Genomic DNA, 25,969 nt, shown 5'->3' with positions numbered 1-25,969 from the left:
AACGACGCTGTTTCTTTAGCGAAGGGGATAACCGTCATGATTGGAGTGTAGAAGGTGGTTGGTCGGGTATCATTTTTAGCGAAGGACGGGTAATAAGTAGGGCATTTCATGACCTCTTCTACGCAATCTTTTACCATGATAGGCCAGTAATACCCTTGAATGACTAGCTTTCTTGGCCATAGTGTGCGCCTTGATGAGCTGTGCAAATCTCCCGATGAGCCTCCTCTATAACAGTCTTGGCCTCATTTGGGAGTAGGCAGCGTAACAAAGGACCACCAAATTAAAGGAGCGCTTGTACAGTTGTCAATCGACTAACTCGTAGGACGAAGCTCTTCTTCGCACCCGGTCAGCCTCCGCTTTATCATCGGGTAACTCACATTTAACCTTGTAGCTTATGATGTTGGCTATACTAAACCATTTAGACTGTGTGACCGGATCGGGATACTGCGAGGGCATCTCGACGATCGGGCAGACGAGTAATGCCTCGGTGCTTAGCCTCTCTACAATATCGGTTTGGCATGCCATCGAGAAATGATCAAGCAGTCCGCCTACTGCTAGCTTAGATAGGATGTCAGCTTGTAGGTTCTCTGTTCGGGGCATGTAGACTATCTCGTAGGCTGATAGCCTTCTGAGTAGTCCCTCAGCCATATCTTTGTACATCCTTAACCTCTCTTCCCTTGTTTCGCACTCATTCGTCAACTGCCCAACTACCCGAGTGGCCTTTATGCTTGGACAAGGCGCAACCCGCCAATAATTACCTCATACTTGGCTTCGTTGTTCGAGGTGTGAAACTGATATTGAGTGGAAGTCCTCTACAATGTGACCCGGGGGTATTTATACAAGAATAGTGAACCTCTACCAGAAAAGCAAAAGAAACTTAACAATTCTAAACTTTAGGAAAGTTGCTTAAACTGCCCAAAACCATGCTTAAACTGCCCAAAACCGCCACAATTACTTCCTAATATGAAAGGAAAAGATCTTGCCAAACCTGTGAAAGATCCCCTACAAATCTCGATTCACCGCCTCTAACCGCACCCAACCATGCACCGCGACATGACTGCGGGCCAACTGGTACTCATACCCGACCCATCTACTAGTCAAGACAGTCACCCGGCGGGCTCCAGGTATAGGAGGCCCTCCAGGCTGGGTACCCTACTCAGGGGTCCATCACTTACAAATTCTTTCCAGTTCTATCATTCTTATTTTTTATTCCCCTACAAATTGTTAACATCATTAAATAGCATAATTAAATGCTCTATTGAAAATTTCTATTGTATTTTATCTTAATAATTTTACTAAATTTTTTGTCATTATCAATTTAACAGTTATTTAATCGCACAACATGCAATATTTGATATGAGAATATAATTATGTTTAAGAACTTGAATTAATTAATTAATGTTGTTTGGCCGCAGCTGTGTCCTTGGGTGCCTTGGTATCATAAGAGCTGATGATGAGGTTCTTGAGGACGCCAGTGTCTTTGGTTGGTATAGTATTCTTCGTCTCACTTGGAACCGTCTTTCCGATTGCTTCTTCTTTCATTCCTTGGGGAACAGGCGTTTCTGCATCCTCCCCTATCAACGCAACATATATGGGAGAGAATGAAGCAATCAATTCTAGTATAATTTAAACTTGAATATATAATAGGACATGATGAAAAGAATAAATAAAATAATTAAAATGTTATTACATATGTAGCAAGTTTATATTAAATTGAGTAGAAGTATAGATATACATATGGTGATATTGGTGATGATTGATATATATACAAATTTATGACCCCCTCAAGAAATTATTAGTATATATATGATACTGATCAACAGCGTATAACCTTTCGAACATAGATACGCCCCTTGAAATAAGCATACCTTTTGTGCAACGTTGAACACATGAGAAATAACAAGCCGCTGGATCTTGTGATTTCTGATGCAAGCATTCCTTAGGGCAGACCCTTGTGCAAGGTGAATCCGCTTGCACCTCCTGCCTCAATTCAACACCAAAAACTAATACAACAACAACAATAAGGTAGGCCACATCTTTTAGGTTTCCCATTCTAGCTTTCCTTCAATAATTATATTCTTCTTTCTTTTTGGTGCAAAAATGTGCGTATTCCTAGCCTAACCTTAAGAAGCTAGAAGGCTTAGCTTCTCCAAAGGGGTAGTATTTGTTTGTGAAGAGTAATAATGAGTAAACAAGTTTAATTTAAAAGTTTTAACGGTCACAATTTTTTAATATTTTTGAATGGCCAATACATTTTCTAAGAGGTCAAATCAGTTCGATCCGTTCAATCTTTTGGGTAATCTAGATTTAAGGGTTAACATTAAAGATTTCTTTTCCCAATATCAAATGTATTATAATTATAATGTAATTTAATTAAAGAATATTTTTTTTTAATACAATCAATAAATATATTTATTAGAACAATTAGAGACCTCTGTCCCTTACTATTTCTACAGTTTGGCCTAGGTCTCATGCTGGAGTTGTGATTGATGATTGTTTAGGTCTCATGTTGCACTTAATTTTTATTTTTTATTTTTTTGAATATAACTAACTCTACTATATTGTAGTATATGTTCATACATACTTTCTCAACTTATTGGAGCACAAAGAGTCAGTATCGACTTCACTGAGACAATGATACGCATAAAAGGAAAAACATAATTTGTGGTGTAATTAGTGGAGATGAATCATATGTAATTAGAGAATAATTGAGTAAATATTAGTATAATGAAATTATGTATATCATTACCTTGTATATAGTTAGTATAAGTTTAGTAGGTTAATTATTATAGGTATGAGTAGTTTAATATAAATAGGTCATTGTATATGAAGATTGGATGGGAAGTAGACCAGAGAAATATGTTGTTATTATTCATGTTCTTCTTAATTATTTCTTGGAGCTCTTACACACGCCTCCTAGAAGCCTACTCCAAAGGTTTCTTCCGTTGCGTACTAAATTTCTATACGTAACATTGGTGCTTTCATTAAGTCCATTGATGAGAGTATCCCCTATCTTTTTATTTATTTATTTTTAATTCATCCCTTAGAAATTTTTTAAAAATAAAGAAAAAGAGAAAAAAATTTGAAAAAAAAAAGAAGAAAAGAAAGGAATTTTTTTTAAAAAAAAAGTGAAAACAATACAGAAAAAAAAGTTTTTAAAAAATTAGTATAGTTATTACTATTATTATTATTATTATTATTATTATTATTATTATTATTACTATTATTATTATTATTATTATGGAAAACATTACTTATTGATGTTTATGGGTTTCTGTACAACAAGTATTGTATCCGATAGATGATTTTGTATTGTATAAGATCTTTTCTATGAAAGGACCCGTGCAATATATTCATATTTTATGGTCACACCTTACAAGCTTTGGTATGGTTTGATTCTATCTTGGATGCATTAATGGCCAAACAAGCTCTTCATGGCCTAAATATTTACAATGGTTGTTGTATTTTAGACATTAAATATTCTGATTTAGAGTTGTTGATGACTGTGTGTGGAGAGTTACAGACGGATCAAGATGACACTTTGGAATAATGTCACACTTCTAATTATTCTAAAATTATTCTAAATCAACTTTTCAAGAAAACCAAGTAGCACAGGGTCCAAAGAATCATCAATAGCAACAATTCTTCCCCAACCACTCATGATGAAAGCAACATCCAAGGTTTCAACAACTTAGAGTCTCTTGAGGATTATCTTGAAACAAAACTTGCGAGTACTACCTTAGACTTGGAACTCAACACTGGGGAGCAAGAGATATTTTTAGACAATGCAAGCCAAAAAGGGAGGCCATTTATGTGTCAAAATCAAGCTCGAGAATCATTTCAATCATTTGTTTTGCCAACGAGTCACCATCCAAAGTTGCATGGACCACTTGAAAGATGTGTTTGTTCTATTCCTCTCTACACCTTGAGGACAAGGTGTTTTTTGAAGGGGTGGAGAGTGATACGCATAAAAGGAAAATAATAATTGGTGGTGTAATTAGTGGAGATGAATCATATGCAATTAGAGAATAATTGAGTAAATATTTTTTTTTGAATAATATTGACTCTATCACAATGTAGTATATGTTCATACATACTTCTCAACCAACTGAAGCACAAAGAGCCAACGCCCCCATTGAGTAAATATTAGTATAATGAAATTATGTATATCATTACCTTGTATATAGTTAGTATAAGTTTAGTAGGTTAATTATTATAGGTATTAATAGTTTAGTATAAATAGGCCATTATATATGAAGATTGAGAGTTAATTCCAGCAATGGTCCCCCGACTATGTTGATTTTCCAAATTTGGTCATTGTCTTTTAATTTGGACGAAAAAGACACTCGACTATTGACTTTGTTCCGGCATTGGTCCTTCCGTCTACACTCAGTTAAGTTGGCGTTAAGTGTTGGGGTAAAACAGTCATTTCAGCCTATTGCCTTCTCCCTTGCTCCTGTTTAGTATATTTAGCAGACCAGAGCAGTGAACTACCATTTTTTCTTCTTCCTTCGTGTAAATTCCTCCCCCATCTGGTTTCTTCTTCCTCCATTTTTTTGCTCTTGCTCCGTCTCCATCTTTTTTCTTCTCCCTTCGTCCCCAATGTCTACTAGGTATACTAGTGATAGCTCTTCATCTTCAAGAAATCAAGAATACATCTATGGTGAATTGGTGAACATTCCAAACTGTCATTGTGGCCAACGATTGAAGCTACAAACATCTTGGACGAATGATAATCCAGGTAGAAGGTATTGGGAGTGTCGATCTGAAAATGTAAGTATTAATTTTTGGTTAGGGTTTTTTTTTCCCGCAAATAAGAAGAAGGGATTTTTGTGATTTTTGTTTCCCGCAAATAAGAAGAATTGGTGAAAAATTAATTTTTGGTTAGGGTTTGAAGGAAATAGATTTCTTTATTCATTTTTGTGATTTTTGTTTAGGGAGGGCAAATATGTGGTTTTGTTAGATGGTATGATCCTCCGATGTGTGCAAGGTTAAAAAGAATTATTCTTGGACTACTGAGAAGGATTAATCGAAATGAAGAAGACATAGCAAGGCTTAAAATGAGGCTACAAGCTGGGCAAAGAAGCAATGGTAGACATTGGATAGTGATTGTAGTTCTAGTGATGTGCATTTTGTTTCTGGTTGTTATATTATTGAGTGCACCTAAAAATATTAAGCTTCCTATTAGGAGTATTAGTAGTGGTTAGGTGTATATTATTGTAAGAAGGCTTTGTAATATGACTACTTCCAGTATGAAATGAACAATGAATTTCTCTTTACAAATTGCATTCAATTCCACTTCATTTCCACACACAAACAGTCAGTTCACTTCCATTACAAACACTTCAAAAACTGCAAAAACATAACACCTAAACAGAACATTTCCAAAAACTACCAAATACAGTTGTATTATGGTTTGAAAGTATGCACTTCAATATTCCAGTACAATTTTCATTGTTTAATTCCACTAGCAAAAACAACTTCAAAATAGCACCTAATGGAATATAGTCAACATTCACAGACTACACAAAATAGCATTACCATATTTTCATTGTTTAATTCCACTAGCAAAATACATAATATCCCACAACACCTAAACAGTATTTAATCCAAATTGATTGGATCTTTGTCATTCCCAAAGAAAGAAGACTTGAATGCCTTTGATCTTGTAGCATACTTCCTGATTGGGAGCTTCTTCCTTTTCTCCTTATTTGGTGCCTTGACTGCTTTCCCTCGACTTTTCATGCCTTGTTGAACTGCACATATGGAAAGTATTAATGAATATCACAAAACTACAAATTTAGAAAGTATTACATCTAATGACAAACCACCAACTAACCAGTAGCAGTAGCATGATCATGGCAACATTGTTGTATTGGAGTGACATCAATCCTATTAGTGGTAGTTAATGAAATCCCTACAAGACATAGTGATAACACCATCTGTTTAATACTAGAACTATGTCTACATTATGAATAAAGTGAACTCATATATTACCTCCATCATTGGACTCAGTATGTAGTTATACTTGATGCCAGTGAGCATCCAAAATGTCATCTAGAATCTCCCAGTTAATATCTTCCACCTCAGGCTGTGTAATTACATCAGGTTGGATTGCCACTTGGACTGGGGGTTGGACTGTAAGTTGGACTGGAGCATGGATTGCAGGTTGGACTGGAGCATGGACTGCAGGTTGGGCTGGAGCATGGACTGCAGGTTGGGCTGGAGCATGGACTGCAGGTGGACTGGAGCTTGGACTGCAGGTTGGACTGGAGCTTGGACTGCAGACTGTACTGGAGTATGGACTGCAGGTTGGACTAGAGCATGGATTGCCACTTGGACTAGAGCTTGGAGTTGCTGTGGTTGTTGGATTGGAACACCATGTGGCTGCAGTTCATAGATAGCATTTTAGTACAAGTTTAAATAGTAAAAGCTTAAGTAATCAAGAGTAAAACAAAGTATGTAACCTGATTTTGTGGACATTTTCTGGTGTTATGACCTGGTTGTTTGCATGTTGTGCAATGTAAACGAACATGCTGACCTGGTTGTTTGCATGTTGTGCAATGTAAACGAACATGCTTCCTTGTCAAGTAAACACCAGATTCTCTTCTCTCACCCCCTTTACTTGTCTTTGCAGTTTTAGATGTTTCACCTCTTGATTTCTTCCGCAGCTTTCTAGGTCTTCCAGGTTTAGCATTATAGAGTGGTGGCAATGGAGGCTCTCTGTCTGTGGAAGGCCACTCTTCATAACCAGCCATAGGGTTGATACAACCTGCATATGTTTTCATGTATGTGGATATTAAGTAGCAAGGATCCACATAATGCCAAATTGGTCCTTTTTCATGTTTTATCCAGATGGCACAAACTGCATGTGGACAAGGGATTCCAATGAGATCCCATCTCCTACAAGTACAAGACCTGGTAGCTAAGTCCACACTATACTGGCCAGAAACTGTTCCCACTATTTCAAATGCCATGGAGCCACACTGGTAGCCAATCAAACCTCCTGCTTGTTTCTCAATCTCATCTATCTTCTTAACAATAGTTGGACAAATGACTCCAGTCCATTCAACAGCCTTTGTGTTGAACTCAAATAATCTTGTAGCTATCCTTTTTCTAATCAGCTCCAAACAGTTAATCACAGGGTTTTCCCTAGCAGCCAGCCGCATTGAGTTGAAAGATTCAGAGATGTTGTTTACTAGAATGTCACAGTGTGCTGTTCCAGTGAAGTGGGATCTCGACCACTCAGATGGGTGCTTATCCTGAAGCCAAGCAAATGCACCTTCATCCAAATTCCTTAACTCCTATAATGCTGCTCTAAATGTATTGACAGTGGTGGCCCTAGCTGCCTTCCACAATGCATCTTTGATAGTATTTGCTGTGAAACCTGCCACCCTCATGTTACAGTGCAAATGATTTGCTGTGAAACCTGCCACCCTCATGTTACAGTGCAAATGCCTAGCTGTGAAACCTGCCACCCTCATGTTACAGTGCAAATGCCTAACACAAAACCTGTGTTTAACCCCTGGCATCATACTTTCAAAAGCTTGTATGAGACTTTTTTGTTTATCTGAAATCATTGTAAATTCAGTTTGTGAAATTTTTTGTTTATCTGAAATCATTGTAAATTCAGTTTGTGAAATGGCATCAAGCTGCAAGTCCTTCTTAAGCAAAGTTTGTGAAATGGCATCAAGCTGCAAGTCCTTCTTAAGCAAAGATAGAAACCATGCATCAAGCTGCAAGTCCTTCTTAAGCAAAGATAGAAACCATTTCCAAGAGTCCTTGTTCTCATTTTCTACAATTGCATAAGAAATAGGGAATATACTCTCATTTCCATCTACCCCAACTGCTGTCAACAACTGCCCTCCTGTTTTACACTTGAGATGACATCCATCTAGACCAATGATTTTCCTACAATGCTTAAAGCCTTCCCGAGTAGCCTCCCAGCATATATACATCCTCTTAAATCTCTCTTTCCCATTCTCTTTCAAGTCACTCAACTCAACCTCACATCTGGTCTTGGGATTTGTTCTTTTAATTTCCTTGCAGTAGCACCATATCTTATTGAAATAATCCTCAGCCTCACAGTATATTTCACTTTTTGCTTTTGTTAGAGCCCTCCATGCCTGCTTCTTACTGATTGTGTAATGGTCATCAGTGCATACTTTTGATAAAAACTGATTTGTTTTCCAATCCAAATGCCCTTTAATTTCTTGTTTCCATCTTTTTGCAACTATGGTGGAATTGACCATTGCATTTTTTTTAGTCCTTACACACCCATCATGCTTATCCTTCAGAACACTTATCCTCCAACATTTTTCATCTTTAACATACCTAAGAGTAATCTGCCAAGGACAACTAGAATGCTTGCACTTCACAACACATCGAACTTTGTCATTTTTTTCATACTTCATTTCCTTCCCTTCTTTGATTGCATAATTAGTAATAGCTTCCTTAAACTCTCCCTTATCTTTAAATGTCAATCCTAATGAAAATTTAGGACATTTACCTTCTACCTCTTTCAAAAACTTAGGCAATTTCATTCCTTCTGTCTCACCATCACTGCCACACAAGCTGCCTTCATCAGAGTAGTTAACTTCCTCACATACAGTTGCCCTATTGTAATCATTATCTTGGTTTTGGACCTCTAAATCACCTAAACCTCCATACTCTGCATTCATATCAGTATTATTAACAAAATCTGCATCATCTTCCCCACTGCCATCTAGTTCTTGCCCACTGCCATCTAGTTCTTCCCCACTACCATCATATTCCTCCTCAGTACCATCAACTTCTTCCCCACTACCATCATTACTGCAATCAGCACCAACAATTCCCTTTACAATCCAAATTTCTATGACCTTGGGACTATTACATTGGTTAACTAAATCCCACACTTCACAATCTTGCAACAATTCTTGCAACCCCTTGGCAGTGAGTGTGAAGTACCTAAAACCTTCATCCATGCCTAAACCAATTTCACTAACCTTCTCTTTTAAACAAACCAAACCCCATTCATCTTCTTCCATATTATTAAATGTACTAACCTCCCCACCAATATATTGAGCAGGTAAAGTTTTAATTATTCTTCCTCCATGTCTTAAATGAAGAGTAAACAGTCCTGATTACAATGAAGACAAAGCAATATCCTTCAAACCACCCATTTTAATGATAAAGACAGTTTCAACAACTACTTTCTACTGCAAATAATAAATAATGCATTACAGTATATGGAAAGCAACAAACAGTAGACAACAATAAAGAATGCAATACACTTTGCAGTAGAAAATAATAAAGAATTCAAATAAAGCAACAACAAATGGTCCCCAGCCAAACTCATATGCATAAACAAACAAAAATGGTCCCCACCTAGCTTTTCAATCTGCATTCAGTATATATCTACTCAAAAAACAACTAATACACAACACAACACAAAGCACATCGTTGGTCCCCATAAACTGTAANAACATTTTTCATCTTTAACATACCTAAGAGTAATCTGCCAAGGACAACTAGAATGCTTGCACTTCACAACACATCGAACTTTGTCATTTTTTTCATACTTCATTTCCTTCCCTTCTTTGATTGCATAATTAGTAATAGCTTCCTTAAACTCTCCCTTATCTTTAAATGTCAATCCTAATGAAAATTTAGGACATTTACCTTCTACCTCTTTCAAAAACTTAGGCAATTTCATTCCTTCTGTCTCACCATCACTGCCACACAAGCTGCCTTCATCAGAGTAGTTAACTTCCTCACATACAGTTGCCCTATTGTAATCATTATCTTGGTTTTGGACCTCTAAATCACCTAAACCTCCATACTCTGCATTCATATCAGTATTATTAACAAAATCTGCATCATCTTCCCCACTGCCATCTAGTTCTTGCCCACTGCCATCTAGTTCTTCCCCACTACCATCATATTCCTCCTCAGTACCATCAACTTCTTCCCCACTACCATCATTACTGCAATCAGCACCAACAATTCCCTTTACAATCCAAATTTCTATGACCTTGGGACTATTACATTGGTTAACTAAATCCCACACTTCACAATCTTGCAACAATTCTTGCAACCCCTTGGCAGTGAGTGTGAAGTACCTAAAACCTTCATCCATGCCTAAACCAATTTCACTAACCTTCTCTTTTAAACAAACCAAACCCCATTCATCTTCTTCCATATTATTAAATGTACTAACCTCCCCACCAATATATTGAGCAGGTAAAGTTTTAATTATTCTTCCTCCATGTCTTAAATGAAGAGTAAACAGTCCTGATTACAATGAAGACAAAGCAATATCCTTCAAACCACCCATTTTAATGATAAAGACAGTTTCAACAACTACTTTCTACTGCAAATAATAAATAATGCATTACAGTATATGGAAAGCAACAAACAGTAGACAACAATAAAGAATGCAATACACTTTGCAGTAGAAAATAATAAAGAATTCAAATAAAGCAACAACAAATGGTCCCCAGCCAAACTCATATGCATAAACAAACAAAAATGGTCCCCACCTAGCTTTTCAATCTGCATTCAGTATATATCTACTCAAAAAACAACTAATACACAACACAACACAAAGCACATCGTTGGTCCCCATAATAATACACAACACAACACAAAGCACATCGTTGGTCCCCATAAACTGTAATGGTCCCCAGCTTTTTATACTCCTATAGCTAGACAAGAACTCAAAAAACAGCCGTTGTTCCCCATAAACTGTAATGGTCCCCAGCTTTTTATACTCCTTCAAAACAGTAAACAAAGTACATACCTGGTGGTGGATCCTCCTTGCGTCGCTTTGGTGTCGAATCCATCGCCAGCCAATTGCTCGAGCTTCATCTTCTTTCAGTTTGATACGCTTCGTCTTCGTCGATTTCAATTTGATACGCAAGTGCTCGCTAGTCTCTCACTATTAGGGTTACGAAATAAAATTGCAGATTTGGGGATTAATCATAGTGATTTCGATTGGGAGAAGGCAACAGGCTGAAATGACTGTTTTACCCCAACACTTAACGCCAACTTAACTGAGTGTAGACGGAAGGACCAATGCCGGAACAAAATCAATAGTCGAGTGTCTTTTTCGTCCAAATTAAAAGACAAGGACCAAATTTGGAAAATCAACATAGTCGGGGGACCATTGCTGGAATTAACTCTGAAGATTGAGAAGCAGACCAGGGAAATATATTGTTCTTATTCATGTTCTTCTTAATTATTTCTTGGAGCTCTCACACGCTCAAAGTGTGAAATTGAAATTTCCCGTAACTCGAATACGGTTAGGAGCTAGAAGCCTGCTCGAAAGGTTTCTTCCGTTGCGTACTAAATTTCTATACGTTACATTCAACTTATTAGTTGTCACGTACGTCTATTGCAAATATGACTTTCTCTATAGGTGTGTACTTGAGCTCCACACTTCGGAGGTCTTAAGCTTACATAATAGATCGAACGCTAAGTGCCCTCATCATCTCGGACCACTACGGAGTTTATCACACCCTGCAAAATACCCCGATATAGAAATAAGATTTCACCTTTCACTAGCTTGGCCAACGAGGGTAATGAGTAATGCATCAAGTACTTAGCTTCTTCAACTCTTCCCATTGGCATTCCGAGGTCCATTCAAATCCCCTATTTTTCTTTAGAACTTGGGAAAAAAAGGGACTTCTCAGTTTACTTGGAAAGGAAACAACCTAGGGAAATGAACGGGTCGTTGAGGCATTGGACCTCCCTATGGACTTTAGAAGCTCCATGTCCAAGATGTCCTTGACCTTGTCTTGTAGGGGTGGGCATAATTCGGTTATCCAAACTAACATCCGGAATCTTAATAGAATTTTAAATTTTGGGTGAACAGAAATAGTTATCGGCTTGGATATTTTTAATTATGGTATATTCAAATATAAATTCGATTCGGATATCGGGTGTTAACATTTTATCCATACCTGGCCCAAAACTTGAACTAACTAAAATTTTATTATAAATATAACAATATAAATTATATATGTAATTTTAAATGTATTTCATTGTTAATAATATATTAATTTTCAAAAGTCTATTAGTTAATTATCAGTATTTTGTCTTATTTTTAGTTTGATTTGTATATGAAAAGATATAAATACACAAATAATAAAATCACTAAAAAAACTCACAATTGATAAAATAAAATTTTGGGTATATCCAAACTAACCCGAAATAAATCCGAAATATTTCACCCAAACCGAACATATCCGAATTAAATTTGGTTCAGATATCGGATGTAAAAAACATCACCCGAAATTTGAAATAAAATTCAGGTATCACTCCAACCGAACCGATGGCCACCCCTATTGTTTTGTTTGGGCTAGATGCCCCTCCTTGAGATCATGAATCTCAAAAACTTGCCCCCGTTCACCGCAAAGTGCATCTCTTGAGATTCAATCTCAAGTTAAATTTCTTCATTATGGAAAACACCTTAGTGAGGTCGACTTCGTGGGAATTGGCGTGCTCACTCTTGATGATCATTTTGTTCACGTAGGCATCTAGGTTGTGACCAAGGACTCGTCTAAGTATCTTGGCCACCATTCTTTATTTGTAGCCTCGAAATTCTTCAAGCAGAAGGGCATCATAAGGTAACAGAAAATCACCTTTTGAATCGTGAATTAAATTTTCTCAATGTCTTCCTCATGCATAAAAAATTGGTGATACCCTCAAAAGGCATTCAAAAAACTCATAAGTTCTCACCCCATTTTCTTGTCCACAACTTGCTTGGTCTATGTTTGCAGGCCGATTTTTTTTATTTCCGTGACCCTGTGCGGATAAATAAGTGAGACCCTATCAAAGTATAAATAAATTGCGAATTGAAGAAAAGTGATTCAAGTGAATATTACAGAGTAGAATTTTTTTTTTTGAATAATACGTAGTAGAATTTAGATCTTGAAAACTTAATTTTGAACCATATAATCACAAATACATATACTAACTATTGAGTTAGGGCTGGATTAGGGGCCTCCAAAATTTTGGGGCCCTGTGCTGTTGCACATCTTGCACGCCCTAAAATCCAGCCCTGCTATGTTGGGTAGGGGGAATGGATTCATGGGACCAACCTTGTTGAAGTTAGTGTAGTCGACTCACATCTCCCAGGTCCTCTATTGTATTAGCTTCGTCGAGTGGTTGACCAAGAATTTGTGGGTGATAATGTCTAGTTCGAATGTCCGAAATGTGTTTGGGACCCTAAGAAAGTCTTCAGGGCCCTAAGCAAACACACCTTTGGAAGCATCAAATGAACTCAATGATCTGCTCTATGAGGTTAGCTAGTGGGCCCATTTTGATCTTCACTAATGATATGATAACTAGATAACCATACTGATCTTGGATTCAACCTTAGCATTTTTTGTCTAACCCGTCAAAGCGATTAAGACAATCAAATATTAACAGTGAACTGAGTAGAGCACGGAGTGGTTGTACCAAGCATAGAGACAAGACACTTATTAGAGTACGTACCGTCTCATTGAGGAGACACTTATGGGGGAGAGACACATTTATTAGAAGGTCGTTGTGCCTATTATTGTAACCGTTATACTTAGTAGTCATTGTATAGTATAAAAACTAAGCTGGGGAGACAATCTCTGAAACTTGTACTCAGAACCATTGCAATATATGAAATCATAATGATGTAATTAAAATTGGACACTAAATTGGGAGAGAAGGAGAGAAACATGATCTCCGTAGTATTGCAAACAAAAAATATGAACAAATAGAAATCAAACAATTAAATTGTTTCAAGCTTTCCTCCAAGCATACAATAGCAAAGTGAAACCCCCACTAGAGTATCTACTTGATGAACATGAGCTTCGTCCACAGTCACTGCTCTCCTCTGCCCATTGCAACACGCTGGAGCACGAAGGCGATAGCGATGACGGCGACAACGAGAGCGGGGACGATGGTGGTACCGCCGTGTCAGTCGTCAACGACAAGCTTTTCCTAACCAATTTCTTCTCCACACCCACCATTTCTGGCCAAACCCCGACATCGCCAATTTGGAACACAAACACACCATGCCCTTTCCCAAATTTATGATTATTATTATTATTATTATTGTTATTGTTATTGTTGTCACATTTTGAGACCCAATTGAACACATCCCAGTAAAACTCTACTTCCATTCCCCCCACTAAAATCCTCTCATTCCCCCTAAACTTCCACGCAAGCCTCTTCACCACTAGTCTAACTTCCCCATCCACTTTCACTTTCAACACTCCCCCACCACACTCTATCCCAAATTCATGTTTGGTTCCTAATAACACAGCCCGGGTATTATAACTCATCCGCCGCCCGAACACGTGCTCCCGCCTCGACAACAATGTGGGCTCCCCCACCCCACCACCCGCCACGCCCGGCCCGGCCCGCTCTGCCGGCGAGCAACGTGCCAAGCCCGGCCCGGCCCGCTGGACGAGCTCCCTGACCCGATCCCCGAGAAAGAATTCCAGCTTGGAATGGGAAATAATAGCAACATAGAACCCGGACTCTGGCTCTGCCGAGTTCTCGGCGTACTTTGCCCGCGTGAAATCCCAGTAAACCTTCATCTTCTTCTGAGAACCGACCTGAACCGTCTTTGACCCGGACCGGGACTGGAACAACGAGAAAGTTGAAGCTTGGAGAGGAAGGGTGATGGAGAACATATCATCATCTGCAGCGTGGATAGTGAGTGAATGGGAAAACAGAATCTTGGACCAAGTAAGAGTGAGGTGAATGGGTGAGCCCAAAATCCTAGTTTGATAAATGCATGTAACCAGATTTTGAGACGCAGATGATGAAGAGGGGCTGCTTGAAGCAGAAGTGGGATTACTAAAACATGAAGGAATAATCATCTTTTCACCCCAAAATTTGAACTACTTTGGGGTACTATATATATATATATATATATATATATATATATATATATATATATATAAATGTGATCATTATTTTTTTCAATTTTCATCAGTCAAGGAGGCGAGGGACTGTATATATGAGCTGGGATCAAGTTATAGCTTGATTGTCGCCTTTGAATGAGATAACTAGATAAAGAAATAATTTTCTCTGGGCCAAATTTATATGAAGATGAGCTGGGGAGCACTAGCAGGGGGAAAGACTTGTGTTTTAAACTTCAAAGTCATAGTTGCAGGTATTACTAAACTGATTACTACTCTCTTAATTATTTATTTCTTTTGCACTTTTTGCCAAGCAAACAGCCAAGAATGACATGACATAAATCATTGTTAATAATTAATATTTAATCAATATGTCTTAATTTTTTAGAAAATAATCAAATAGGCCCTCTAATTTTACATAAAAGTGTAATTAGACTCATAAACTTTTGAAATGCGCAACTTAGAAAGGCAACATCTTAATTACGGAGTAATATTTTAAAAAATGCACAAGCTCGAACAATTAGTTTGTTAACCACAAGATCCCAAGTTCATTTTCTTAAGAAAGCTATCTATTGACATTCTTGACTTGAGCCGATCAACTATAAGGAATCTAAGGTAATTTACATCCTTTTAGTCCTTTGCGGACTCACAAGGTGAACTTCACCTAAAGTGAATCTTTGAAAATCCAATTTTTATTTATTTATTTATTTAAGTTAAAGGGTTTATTTGACATTTATGACTTTTAAATATTTTGAATTCAAATATTTTGATATACACACACACACACACATATATATATATTAGATCAAATGAGAACAAGTCCTTAGGAGAGAAATAAGAACCGATCTTAGCCTTACATATGGAAAATCAGACAGATCAGATCAAATTTATTTTAAAAAATGCTGTGATATTTTCGTAATTATTACCAACTTTACTATACAAACTTGAACACTAAATTCTACAATTATTAGACTTTTTCAGGTTTGCACATTTAGTATTGACATTTTGTATATTTTTTTTGAATACTACTTACTCTACTACATTGTAGTATCTGCTCATCTATACTTTCTCAACCTATTGAAGCACAAAGAGTCAATACCGCCTCCACTGAGTCTATACATTTTGTACATTTAGTATTAATATTTTGCACATTTAGTATTAACATTTTACATATTTAATATTAAAATATTGCTCTTGCAAAAATGCTAAAGTGCATTACACTTAGGGTTTCAATTTTAGAGTTTATGACTGAGTTTTTGGTTTTATTTGGTTTAGTGGTTCACTTTCAATTTTACTACTTAAGGTCTAATATTTACGATTTAGATTTAACATTTAACTTTTTCGTTGATTTTATAAAATTTACCAAGTTTGCATATTTAGTTGTTAAAGATTGCATATTTAAGTGTTCAACTTTGCATAATGAAGTTGATGATAATTACGAAAATACCATCGCATTTTTTAAAATCTAATCAGATCCGTCAAATTTTTACAGATGTAATGCTGAGATTGGTTCTTATTTCTCTCGTATGGTACTGTTCTCACAGGATCCTGTGCATATACAGAGTATATATATACACACGCACATATGTTTAATATATATGCACACAACATAAAGCTCCATATGCACACGCGTGTATTTAATTCATTCAATTAATTTCATCCATTGATTTGTCTTTTTTCAATGCATTAGATTAGTTCTCATATTCTTACGGGAGGATGGCCAATGTCAATGACTTGGTAGCCATTAATGCCCTCAGTCTACATCAAGTTTGTCTGACATTCTAGTGATATTTTTACAGCAAAAATTTAACATCTTATGCACACGGGCATTTGACACTGTCTACTGAGCCATTAAGTCACCGTGATTTACATCCTTTTAAATACTCTGTCGGGTCCTGGTGTGAGGGCCCCATTAGAATTGGGGATTCAACCTTTTGAGAGAAGATATATTTAAGTACTAGAACGGGAAAAAGCACAATATATAGGGACCAAATTTGTCAATTTTAAGTCAAAAATTCAGTGAAAAATCACTATAATTGGAGTGGAATTTTTAAAATTAATTCGAACGTTGGTATAATAATTACAAAGTGTAAACGCCATTAACAGTATATAATGGCAAAAATATGCGTGAGACCGTTATACAAATCCTTACATAAGATGGATCGAGTCATTATAAAATGTAATACTTATACGAGAAAATGTAATACTAATCAGAAATAAAGTATTTGTTACTTTACTTATAAGGGGAAATGTGTTTTTACCTTTTGATTTAAAACTATTACATTTTGATTCAACAATATTATAATTTTCTTTATAAGTAATAAACATTTTTTTATTGATTATTATTGCATTTTTCGGTATAAGTATTACGTTTTCATATTGACCCGACATGTTTCACAGATAAGGATCTGTGAGGTGGTCTCACAGGGGAGTCACTCATGCATAATTGTATGTTTTAGAATATCTATAAATATTAAATATTAACTCCAAGGTAAATTCTCATGTGAGACCGTCTCATGAATTTTAATCTGTGAAACATGTTGGGTTAGAAAATTTTGGGTCTTATGGTATATGGACTTAGTAATATTATTTTCTGGCAAATTGTATATTACAATTTCGCTATAAAGTATTATATATAAGAATTCAAGTATTGATTATATCTGCAATTCTGGTATGTAATGACACTTCATTTCTTGCAAATTGTCTATTATAGTTTTCTTATAAAGTACTATATTTATGCTATAAAGTATTATATATAAGATTTAAAGTATTGATGATATATACAATCTGTTGTGTTATTATTTATTCCCTACTAAATATGTATTGCATTTATGCTACAAGTTATTATATAAAAGGCTTAAAGTATTGATGATATCTGCATTTCTGTTACACTATTACTTTATTTACTGCAAACTGTATATTATATTTTTGTTATAAAGTACTACTGTTATGACCCATTTTTATTCGATTCGACCCATGTCTCACGTATTGGGACTCGTGAGACGGTCTCATGTGAGACTAGTCCTAATTCCAATCATTAGTTATGAAATCATACTAGAACAAAATCGAAAAAAAAACCTTATCATCGTGTATGTGTTCAGAGTGAGATGGCCTCACAGGAGACTAGCCCTAATTCCAATCATTAGTTTTTTTTGTTTGTTTTTTTAAAAGGCAATTCCACTCATTAGTTATGAAATCATACTAGAACAAACTCGAGTATGTGTTCAGAGTAAGTTAAAATTTTAAAATCAAAGCTTGAAAACAAGTTTCCTTGTAGTGAAAGTCTTTTAACTTGCCTACAAGAGATGTAGCTAAGATTTGCGTTTCGATTGTGTTTGTATGTGTGTAAGTATGGGGTTAGTTTGCAGTTAAAATAATGAACAATGAAAAGTATAGACACAATAAACTTTTATAGTGGTTTGGACAACTTTCCTACACCACTCTTCTCATTAATTCCAAGGAGGTTCCACTAGTATTTTGGTACAAAAATACAAAGTGATAGAAGCCTCAGCTTCTTCCGGTTGATAATCCTTAAGATAGGGGTAAGCCACCACGTCTCCCTATCCGTCACTACCTGATCAGAGCTAGCCAAGGGTCATCCACTAAGTTGCCTTGTTAGGTTGATCGAACTTCTTCCGATGAAGATGGTTGTAAGTTGTTGAGTGCTGAAATTAGAAATAAGTTAGATTTCTTTTCAGCTTAGAGGCCTGAATGTATCTTGAATGCTTCAACACTTGAGTACTTTTGGTTCACTTGAAACTTTCTTTCTCCAGTATAGTATTACTAACATCTCTTCTAAACTTGTGATCCTCCTTTTATAGATGAGTAGGGGTGAATGTCAACTTAAAATTTGAATATGCCCGTTGTTACTTAGCAAGTGGTAGCTATCCAAAAGGTGCCACAATCCCCTAAAATCCGCTATCATATCCCTTACTTGTGTAGCTTATTATCAATAGGGTAATACCCATTACCATATTTATTCATATAAGCATTCTAAGGTCAAAAAGAGATGTTCATGCTTATCACCATTTTGTCTAATGTGTATATTTATAGGTGTCAAACAAGTTGTATTTATCCATCGACTCTTTTTGTTATTCCTTGAATGAATTCATTTCGAGGATGGTCTCCCTTAAAAGTTCTGCAATGAGCATCCAATGAACTTGTAAGATAACATTGATTGCCTTATTTATTTATTATTTTTTTTTTATCTTCCATGAAGATCACGCTTGAATTATTTTCCTTCTGATCCGATCCCCTTAGCTTCCTTCCTATTTGACTTCTTATGGTTACCTTCTTTCGAAGCCATTCCTTTTGGTTACTTCCTTACGAAACCCTTTCTTCCGGATGCTTCCTTCCGAGACTCCTTACTTCCAGTTAGCTGGATTGCGAAGCTTATCTAAAATTACAATGAATTATGAGGGCCTCAGGGGAATTTGGCTCCAGTTGTCTTTGGTACAAAATAACATTCAAATGATGTGTTTGCACTTAGCATATTATATAACCTAGTTCAAAAAGACATTCAAATTATATCTCTACAGTCAACTTAACGAGTCAATAACGCCCCCACTGAAGCTTAAACCCATGACTTCCCATTTGGGAGAGTCACTTCATGCCGTCTGACCACAAGGTCTTTGGCATAATGGCATGTACCTGCATTTAATATATTAGGTGTTTGTAATTAATAAATTTGTATATATGTAATATGCTAACGCAAACACATAATTTGAATGCCATTTTAAACCAAAGTCTACAATGCAAAATGTACCTAGTTCATGGTATAATTTGCCACTTTCCTCAATATTTTATTTCATTTGATCACTCAATTGGTTCTCATAAATAATTAATTAAACCTTCTTTTTCCTTAATTTCAACATGCCGAATACAATTACCATTGCGAGTAACTAGATTTTGATGGATATCATCTAGTTAGAGTTAATTTTATTTTTGATCCTAAATTTATTGGTAGCAGTCCACTTTAAATCCTTTTTTATTAGAACATCTACTTTTGGTCTTAGTATTATTGTGGACATGACCATTTTTTTTTATCCTTTAAACGGTTTAAATATTGTTTTAAATACAAAGACATGTCGATCTTCAATTATAAATGCATTCATAAAAATAAACATATAAAATATAGTGATTCAACATACTTTATATAAAAAAGATTAAAATGTTTTTGTATTTAACGATATTTCAACGATTTTGTTGATGGAGAACTAAAAATGGTCATACTGCAATAATATTAGGACCAAATGAGGATGTTCTAATAAAAAAGGACTAAAAGTAGATTCCCACTTATAAATCTAAGACAAAAAATTTGAATTAACTCCATTTAGTTATATACGGAGTAACTATAAACAAAATATTGGAAAACAAAATCTGTTGTTGTAGTCAACTCAAAACCCTGAAGAACAAAATTCAGTTGGGGTTTTTGATACAAAATTAACAGAAAAGCCAAACCAAGCCAAGCAAAGCAAAGCAGCAAAATCATCCACGGACTCCAACCAATTCAACGTCATAGATCAACCATGAGTTTGGTGGTACATCCTCCTCAAGTCCTTCACTGCCATATCTGCAATATGAACAATAAGAATTAAGAATGAAACATTATGTAAGGGATTTTGGCCCCAAATACTTTGAGGATGACAGTAATGGAAAGATGCACATACCCCATTGCTGGAGGGATGGTAAGTCTCCTTTTGTCACCAACACGCATACCTACATTGTAAACACAAGGTAATAATATCAACATTTGCGTGTGTATTAGATAACACAAAACTATCAACGAAATCCAAGTTTTATAGGTATTTACCTTCAAGTCCAATGTTCCATCCTTTGAGAACTTGTTCGTCACCTTCAAAATATTAGGATGGAGAGGAATAAGCTAACAAAATAATTTATGACTTGAGTCTTATTAACTTTTGAACATTGCAAGTACCTAGGCAAAATTTGTAAGGAGCTTCACCAACATTGGAGCAAAAAACATGTCCATTCTCCTTTAGCTTGCCAGTATAGTAAACTTTCACCTGTACAAGTTTGGTTCATAAAAAAACTCATGCTCATTCACAAATTCTCCAATATGTTCATTCAAAGCTGGTTCAGTAACCAGTTAAGTATGTTGCAACATTTTTGAAGTTAGATCCCATAAAAAGTTACCTTTCTTCCTGGAATAGCAACTTTTCCATCTTCTTTACCCTTTGCTAGGTCTTCAATAGTCAATCCATTTGACAAGGTCCTCACTTGAGAGGACTCTGGATTCAGATCCATGTCCTGAGATTTGGCAAATATTTCATTTGCGGTCCTATCAGACTCAAGCATACTGTTAGTTTCAGCATCCTTAACTTTGGTCTTCTTTTTCTTCTTTTTCTTTTGTTTCTTCTCAAGTTGGCATCCATCAGAATTTACATCAATACTTCTGCATCCAAAAATTTATATTCTATTGTAAGATTGTTTTTTTTTTTACCTTGGGTATATCACTATATCCTATTATAAGATAATATACAGATGAAGCTATAGACTGCCCAACAAGGTCACAAACAGTCAAATCTATAAAATCATTAACCAACTTATTGCAGGTAACATTATCATCTAAGAAATGCATGCTTTAGAGATTGCTACTATATATTAGCAAGAACAAAAAACCAAGTATGAGAAATACTGACCTGGTGCTAGTTAGCACTTCGTTATCTTCAGTCATTGCCGGTAAATCCTTGTCAATATCAGTAGCCTCATCAACCTGCTTGGCCTCTTCAAGAGAATCACTGGTACTAGAGTCTTTGCATTCATTCAGCCTCCTCACTCCCTCACTCCTTTTTTTCCTTTTCTTCAATTTTGGACCACATTCAGCTTGCTCTTCAGCATGGGTTTCTAAAGAATCTGAACTATCAACAACGTTCCTGGCAGAGTATATTGTAAGATTCTTTTATTTCCTGTGGGCATATTCTATTGCAAAATAACTTGCAGATCAAGCTAGATTGACCCACAAGGAAATAAATAGTCAAATCTATATAATTATTAATCAACTAATTTGCGTGTAACATTACAATCTAAGAGATGCATGCTTTAGAGATTGCAAGAATATAGTAACAAAAACAAGAAACCAAGTATAGGAAGAACTGACTGGATGCTAGATAGCACTTTGTTATCTTCAGTTGTTGCCAGTAAATCTGTGTCCATATCAGTAGCCACAACTGGCTTGACCTCTTCAGCAGCAGCATCAGGACCGGAATCTTTGCATTCATTCAGCTTCACTCCATCCCTCCCTTTTTTCCTTTTCTTCAATTTTGGGCCATTTTCATCTTTAACTTCAGGAGCAGGTTCTAAAGAATCAGAATCATCAACAATATTCCTGGCAGAGTATATTGAAAGATATTTTATTTCCTTTGGGCATAGTCTATTGTAATATAATTTACAGATTGAGCTAGATTGATCCACAAGACCATAAGTAGCCAAATCCATATAATAAATAATCAAACTATTGCAGGTAACAATATCAATTAAGAAATGCACACTTTAGAGAATGAAAAAATATAGTAACAAAAACAAGAAGCCAAGCATAGGAAAAACTAACTGGGTGCTAGTTAACACATTGTTATCTTCAGTTGTTGCCAGTAAATCCTCATCCATATCAGTAGCCTCAGAAACTTGCTTGACCTCTTCAACAGCATCACCAGGACTGGAATCTTTGCATTCATGCAGTCCCATTCTGTCACTTCCATTTTTTGTTAATTTTGGACTATTTTCAACCTGCTCTTCAGTAGGGGGTGCTAAAGAATCAGAATGATCAACAGTATCCCTGGCAGAGTATATAATATAGCAATAATTATTGTCTTTAGTCAGTTTCCAGTTAACCATAAATGCATCTTTAAAAATCAAGAGATGCATAAATGTGGAAAAGAATAAGTTCATATTCCAAATGAAACTAAATCGTACATGTCGCTTGCAACTTTCTGAACATGTTCAGTTCCAACATGAACTTGGTGCTCCTTGTCAAAGTCAGTGAGTTGCCCCGTATTAAGACTTGTGAACATGTCCCCCTGGTCACTGACAGCAACCTCAGGAGACTTTGCATCTTCACACTTGCTAGGCATTGCGATCTTTCCAGTCACAGAATCACTAGAAGGCAGCAAAGAAACAGACGGAAGTTAAAATCTTGCTTAACTACACCAAGTCAATAGACTGAGGTTTTCAAAAAAAAAAAGTCAATAGACTGAAAGACCAATTAGCAGAAACAGGAATAAAACCATACATAGATAAAAACAAATGAATCAAATAAGTACAATAAGTAATACTCACTGTTCTGGTGCTAAAATGCGTTTGTCTATGCCACTTAATTGATCCTTGCTAATGTTACTCATACTTGTCATATCCACAGCATCAACATTTTCCTCTCTACCATCTTCATCACTTCCACCATTTTCTGCCTGACAAGCAGCCTCATCTGTTACATTACCACTTTTTTCTCTGCATTTTGAAGAAGTTGCCTTTGCATGTGTTTTATTTTTAAATTCAGACAAGAGACAACTTTCTTCTCCTTTGTTTTCATGTGCATTGTTATCATCGTCAGACTCAAATATATAGTATTTCTTTGTAGGTATTTTACTGATAGATGCAGACAAGTAACAATCGTCTTCATCTTCACTTTCTTGTGAACTGTTATCTTCTTCAGATTCAATTACTATTTTGTGTTTCTTCTTACGTCTTTTGCGGTTGCCTTTTCTGTTTTCTAGATGTTTGCCTTCTGGGAAAAAAAGAACAAAAAACAAAAAGGAGCAAAATATTAGGACCATTCACACTCTATTAGAAATTCTGCAACCATCAGACTCAATTTAAATCTAAGATGATAATAAATATAAATTGGCACTCACCCTTTTTCTGATACACACAAAAGCATTCCATACACATACAAATTGTGGAAGAGATGATACACTAAGACAGTTAAAACAAATACAATCAATCATATATGAGCATCCTAATTTGCTTTCCCTTCTAGAAGGAAACAATAATGCTACTTGAGACAGCTAATCCTCCATAGATGCAAACTTAGAAAAAAGCAATCATCACAAGATAAGTTATATTTTACCTCCATCTCCATCTCCATCTCCATCACCATCACCATCACCATCACCATCACCATCACCATCACCATCACCATCACCATCACCATCACCATCACCATCACCATCACCATCACTCGGAGCAGGCGAAGATGGGAAAGCCACTGGATCATCGTCGTCATTGATAAAGCTATCCTCATAATCATCTTCATCACTGCACTGATTGGATACTTCATTGTCTGTGTTGGCAATATCCTCCCCATATGATTCCGTATCGCTGTCATTTCTATGCAAACTCTTACCAACATAGTAACCGGTTAGATAGACACTTCTTGGTCCAAGAACAGAAAATATCACATCATCAGCCTCCTCAAATTCCAAATCCAAATGGCAACACTCCGTCTTGTCAGGCAACAAAGCACACAGAAACACAGGAGTCTTATTCCCCACATTGCACTGAACCAAGCTCTTCGCTACCCCATCACCAATGCCCAATGTTGCCTAAAGAGTTCCACAAGACAAAGGTAAGATGATAGTGTTTATAACATCAAAACATGATAATTAATTAATTAATGCTCATAATAACAAATTTAAAACACTTTAATCTTGACTGATGTTAAAATGGAACACAGCGATCACCTGAGAAATTCGAAGCCTTCCTCTCGTCGGATCAAAGTAATGAGTGACTGGTCTTCCAGGTTTTACTTCAATCCCTAAAATTCAGAAAAACAGAAGAAAAATAAACAAATTGCATACAAAAATCGACCATTCCTTCAATGAAGAAGGAAAGATGCAGAGAAATGAATGTAAAACTAACCCCAGAAAGACATTTTCGAAGGGTTCTTTCAGGTGGTATTCTAAGTTAAACCATTGGCATACATGGAGCCACGGCTGAAAAGCTTAACGCAATATTTCTTTAACCCTAGCTAATTTATAGTACGCGATGGGCAATGACGACAATTTGTACAGCATTTTCTTTTCGCGCCGTGCTGACTTCTGATCATCTCTTTAATGTAATGCTCCATAGGACCATAGAATCATTCTTCCTAATTTTCTAATTATTTTATAGAAAGACATTATTTTACACATAAATTCTTTATTTTAGCTTTTTAAAACTTTTATTTTTTTTTTTAAAGAGAAAATAAGTAGCATTAATTCAAATCCGAAACAAGAACATCAAGAAGAAAAGGAGGAGATTAAAAAATCACTCCAAGCAACTTAATTCATAAATAACTCCCTAACTAATATGTGGGTAGCCCGATGCGTAGACCACCACATGTGAAAAAGATAAATGATAGAAGCAACTAAATAATCCTTATACGTCATGAATAATAAAATCAAAAGAAGAAAGCCTAGAATTAGAACAAAGATTATGCATAACGTTTGTTCCGATTCTGGCCTTAGGTAAACATAGTTGATCAGGTAACATGTCGTGTTCACTACTTTTACTCATAATTTATGTGGTATTTTCTTGTGATTCAATCATTCAGTATGACATGTCATTTCTTGAATGGAATTTGGTTCTTTCTTTCCGTCACTCTAGTTTGTTGGAGGAGTTTTAGGAGCTAAGAATTCGTGAAGAATCTCAGTCCATCGCAATATTGGTTCAAATTCTCTTCCATGATCACTTCTTAAGAATAATTTTATTGTTTTCAAATTTTTTGATTTTTTCAATTTGAACATGACTTACAGGCTGTTTGAAAGGTTTGAATGTCTATGATTTCTCCCTTAAGAAATCAACCGATATATATCAAGAAAAAATCATCTGCAGTAACAAAGACATAACTCTTCCCTCCTATGCTTTCAGTTTGAGTTGGTCCAAACATATCCATGTGAAGTAGTTTTAATGTCTGTTTGGTGTGAATTTATGATGTGATTTTGTGAGTTTTTCTAGTTTGTTTATTTTCTAGGCAAGCTCTTCAGATATGTTTTTCATATATTTTTATAAATGGAATTCCTATGTACACTTCCCTTTTTTTTTTTTATGACTTTCTTCATGTCATGGAAGTTTATGTGTCTCAT

General features: G+C 35.9%; 5 protein-coding genes and 1 long non-coding RNA gene across 6 annotated transcripts; 1 reads left to right on the top strand and 5 right to left on the bottom strand.

Moving 5' to 3' along the window:
• Positions 1-1,276: 1,276 nt before the first annotated feature.
• LOC116028517 lies at positions 1,277-2,144 on the bottom strand. The gene is made up of 2 exons (XM_031270247.1): positions 1,869-2,144; positions 1,277-1,574 (listed from the first exon to the last, which is right to left on the bottom strand). The coding sequence occupies exons 1-2, from the start codon at positions 2,050-2,052 to the stop codon at positions 1,396-1,398; spliced, it is 363 nt and encodes a 120-aa protein (XP_031126107.1). The 5' UTR covers positions 2,053-2,144; the 3' UTR covers positions 1,277-1,395.
• A 2,403-nt stretch (positions 2,145-4,547) lies between these two features.
• LOC116031041 lies at positions 4,548-5,208 on the top strand. Its single transcript, XM_031273470.1, has 2 exons — positions 4,548-4,773; positions 4,938-5,208. The coding sequence occupies exons 1-2, from the start codon at positions 4,603-4,605 to the stop codon at positions 5,205-5,207; spliced, it is 441 nt and encodes a 146-aa protein (XP_031129330.1). The 5' UTR covers positions 4,548-4,602; the 3' UTR covers position 5,208.
• A 517-nt stretch (positions 5,209-5,725) lies between these two features.
• Positions 5,726-6,034, bottom strand: LOC116028369. The gene is made up of 3 exons (XR_004100136.1): positions 5,998-6,034; positions 5,840-5,917; positions 5,726-5,756 (listed from the first exon to the last, which is right to left on the bottom strand). It is a non-coding gene; the product is annotated as an uncharacterized LOC116028369 (long non-coding RNA).
• A 400-nt stretch (positions 6,035-6,434) lies between these two features.
• Positions 6,435-10,919, bottom strand: LOC116029817. Its single transcript, XM_031271857.1, has 6 exons — positions 10,784-10,919; positions 9,489-10,275; positions 7,746-9,099; positions 7,350-7,661; positions 6,542-7,262; positions 6,435-6,499 (listed from the first exon to the last, which is right to left on the bottom strand). Exons 1-6 carry the CDS (start codon positions 10,824-10,826, stop codon positions 6,435-6,437), a joined length of 3,282 nt encoding a protein of 1,093 aa, XP_031127717.1. The 5' UTR covers positions 10,827-10,919.
• Positions 10,920-13,760: 2,841 nt separating this feature from the next.
• On the bottom strand, positions 13,761-14,849 carry LOC116029816. Its single transcript, XM_031271856.1, has one exon. The coding sequence runs from the start codon at positions 14,847-14,849 to the stop codon at positions 13,761-13,763; it is 1,089 nt and encodes a 362-aa protein (XP_031127716.1).
• A 5,333-nt stretch (positions 14,850-20,182) lies between these two features.
• On the bottom strand, positions 20,183-24,920 carry LOC116030285 (peptidyl-prolyl cis-trans isomerase FKBP43-like). Its single transcript, XM_031272490.1, has 13 exons — positions 24,765-24,920; positions 24,587-24,660; positions 23,974-24,448; positions 23,187-23,631; positions 22,824-23,006; positions 22,462-22,686; positions 22,012-22,239; positions 21,554-21,787; positions 21,048-21,306; positions 20,830-20,917; positions 20,704-20,745; positions 20,561-20,609; positions 20,183-20,463 (listed from the first exon to the last, which is right to left on the bottom strand). Exons 1-13 carry the CDS (start codon positions 24,775-24,777, stop codon positions 20,379-20,381), a joined length of 2,400 nt encoding a protein of 799 aa, XP_031128350.1. The 5' UTR covers positions 24,778-24,920; the 3' UTR covers positions 20,183-20,378.
• Between the last annotated feature and the right edge of the window lie 1,049 nt (positions 24,921-25,969).

This window comes from Ipomoea triloba, chromosome 9, assembly GCF_003576645.1.
Source record: "Ipomoea triloba cultivar NCNSP0323 chromosome 9, ASM357664v1".
NCBI classification, from domain to species: domain Eukaryota; kingdom Viridiplantae; phylum Streptophyta; class Magnoliopsida; order Solanales; family Convolvulaceae; genus Ipomoea; species Ipomoea triloba.
This window is presented reverse-complemented; position numbering and strand designations above follow the sequence as displayed.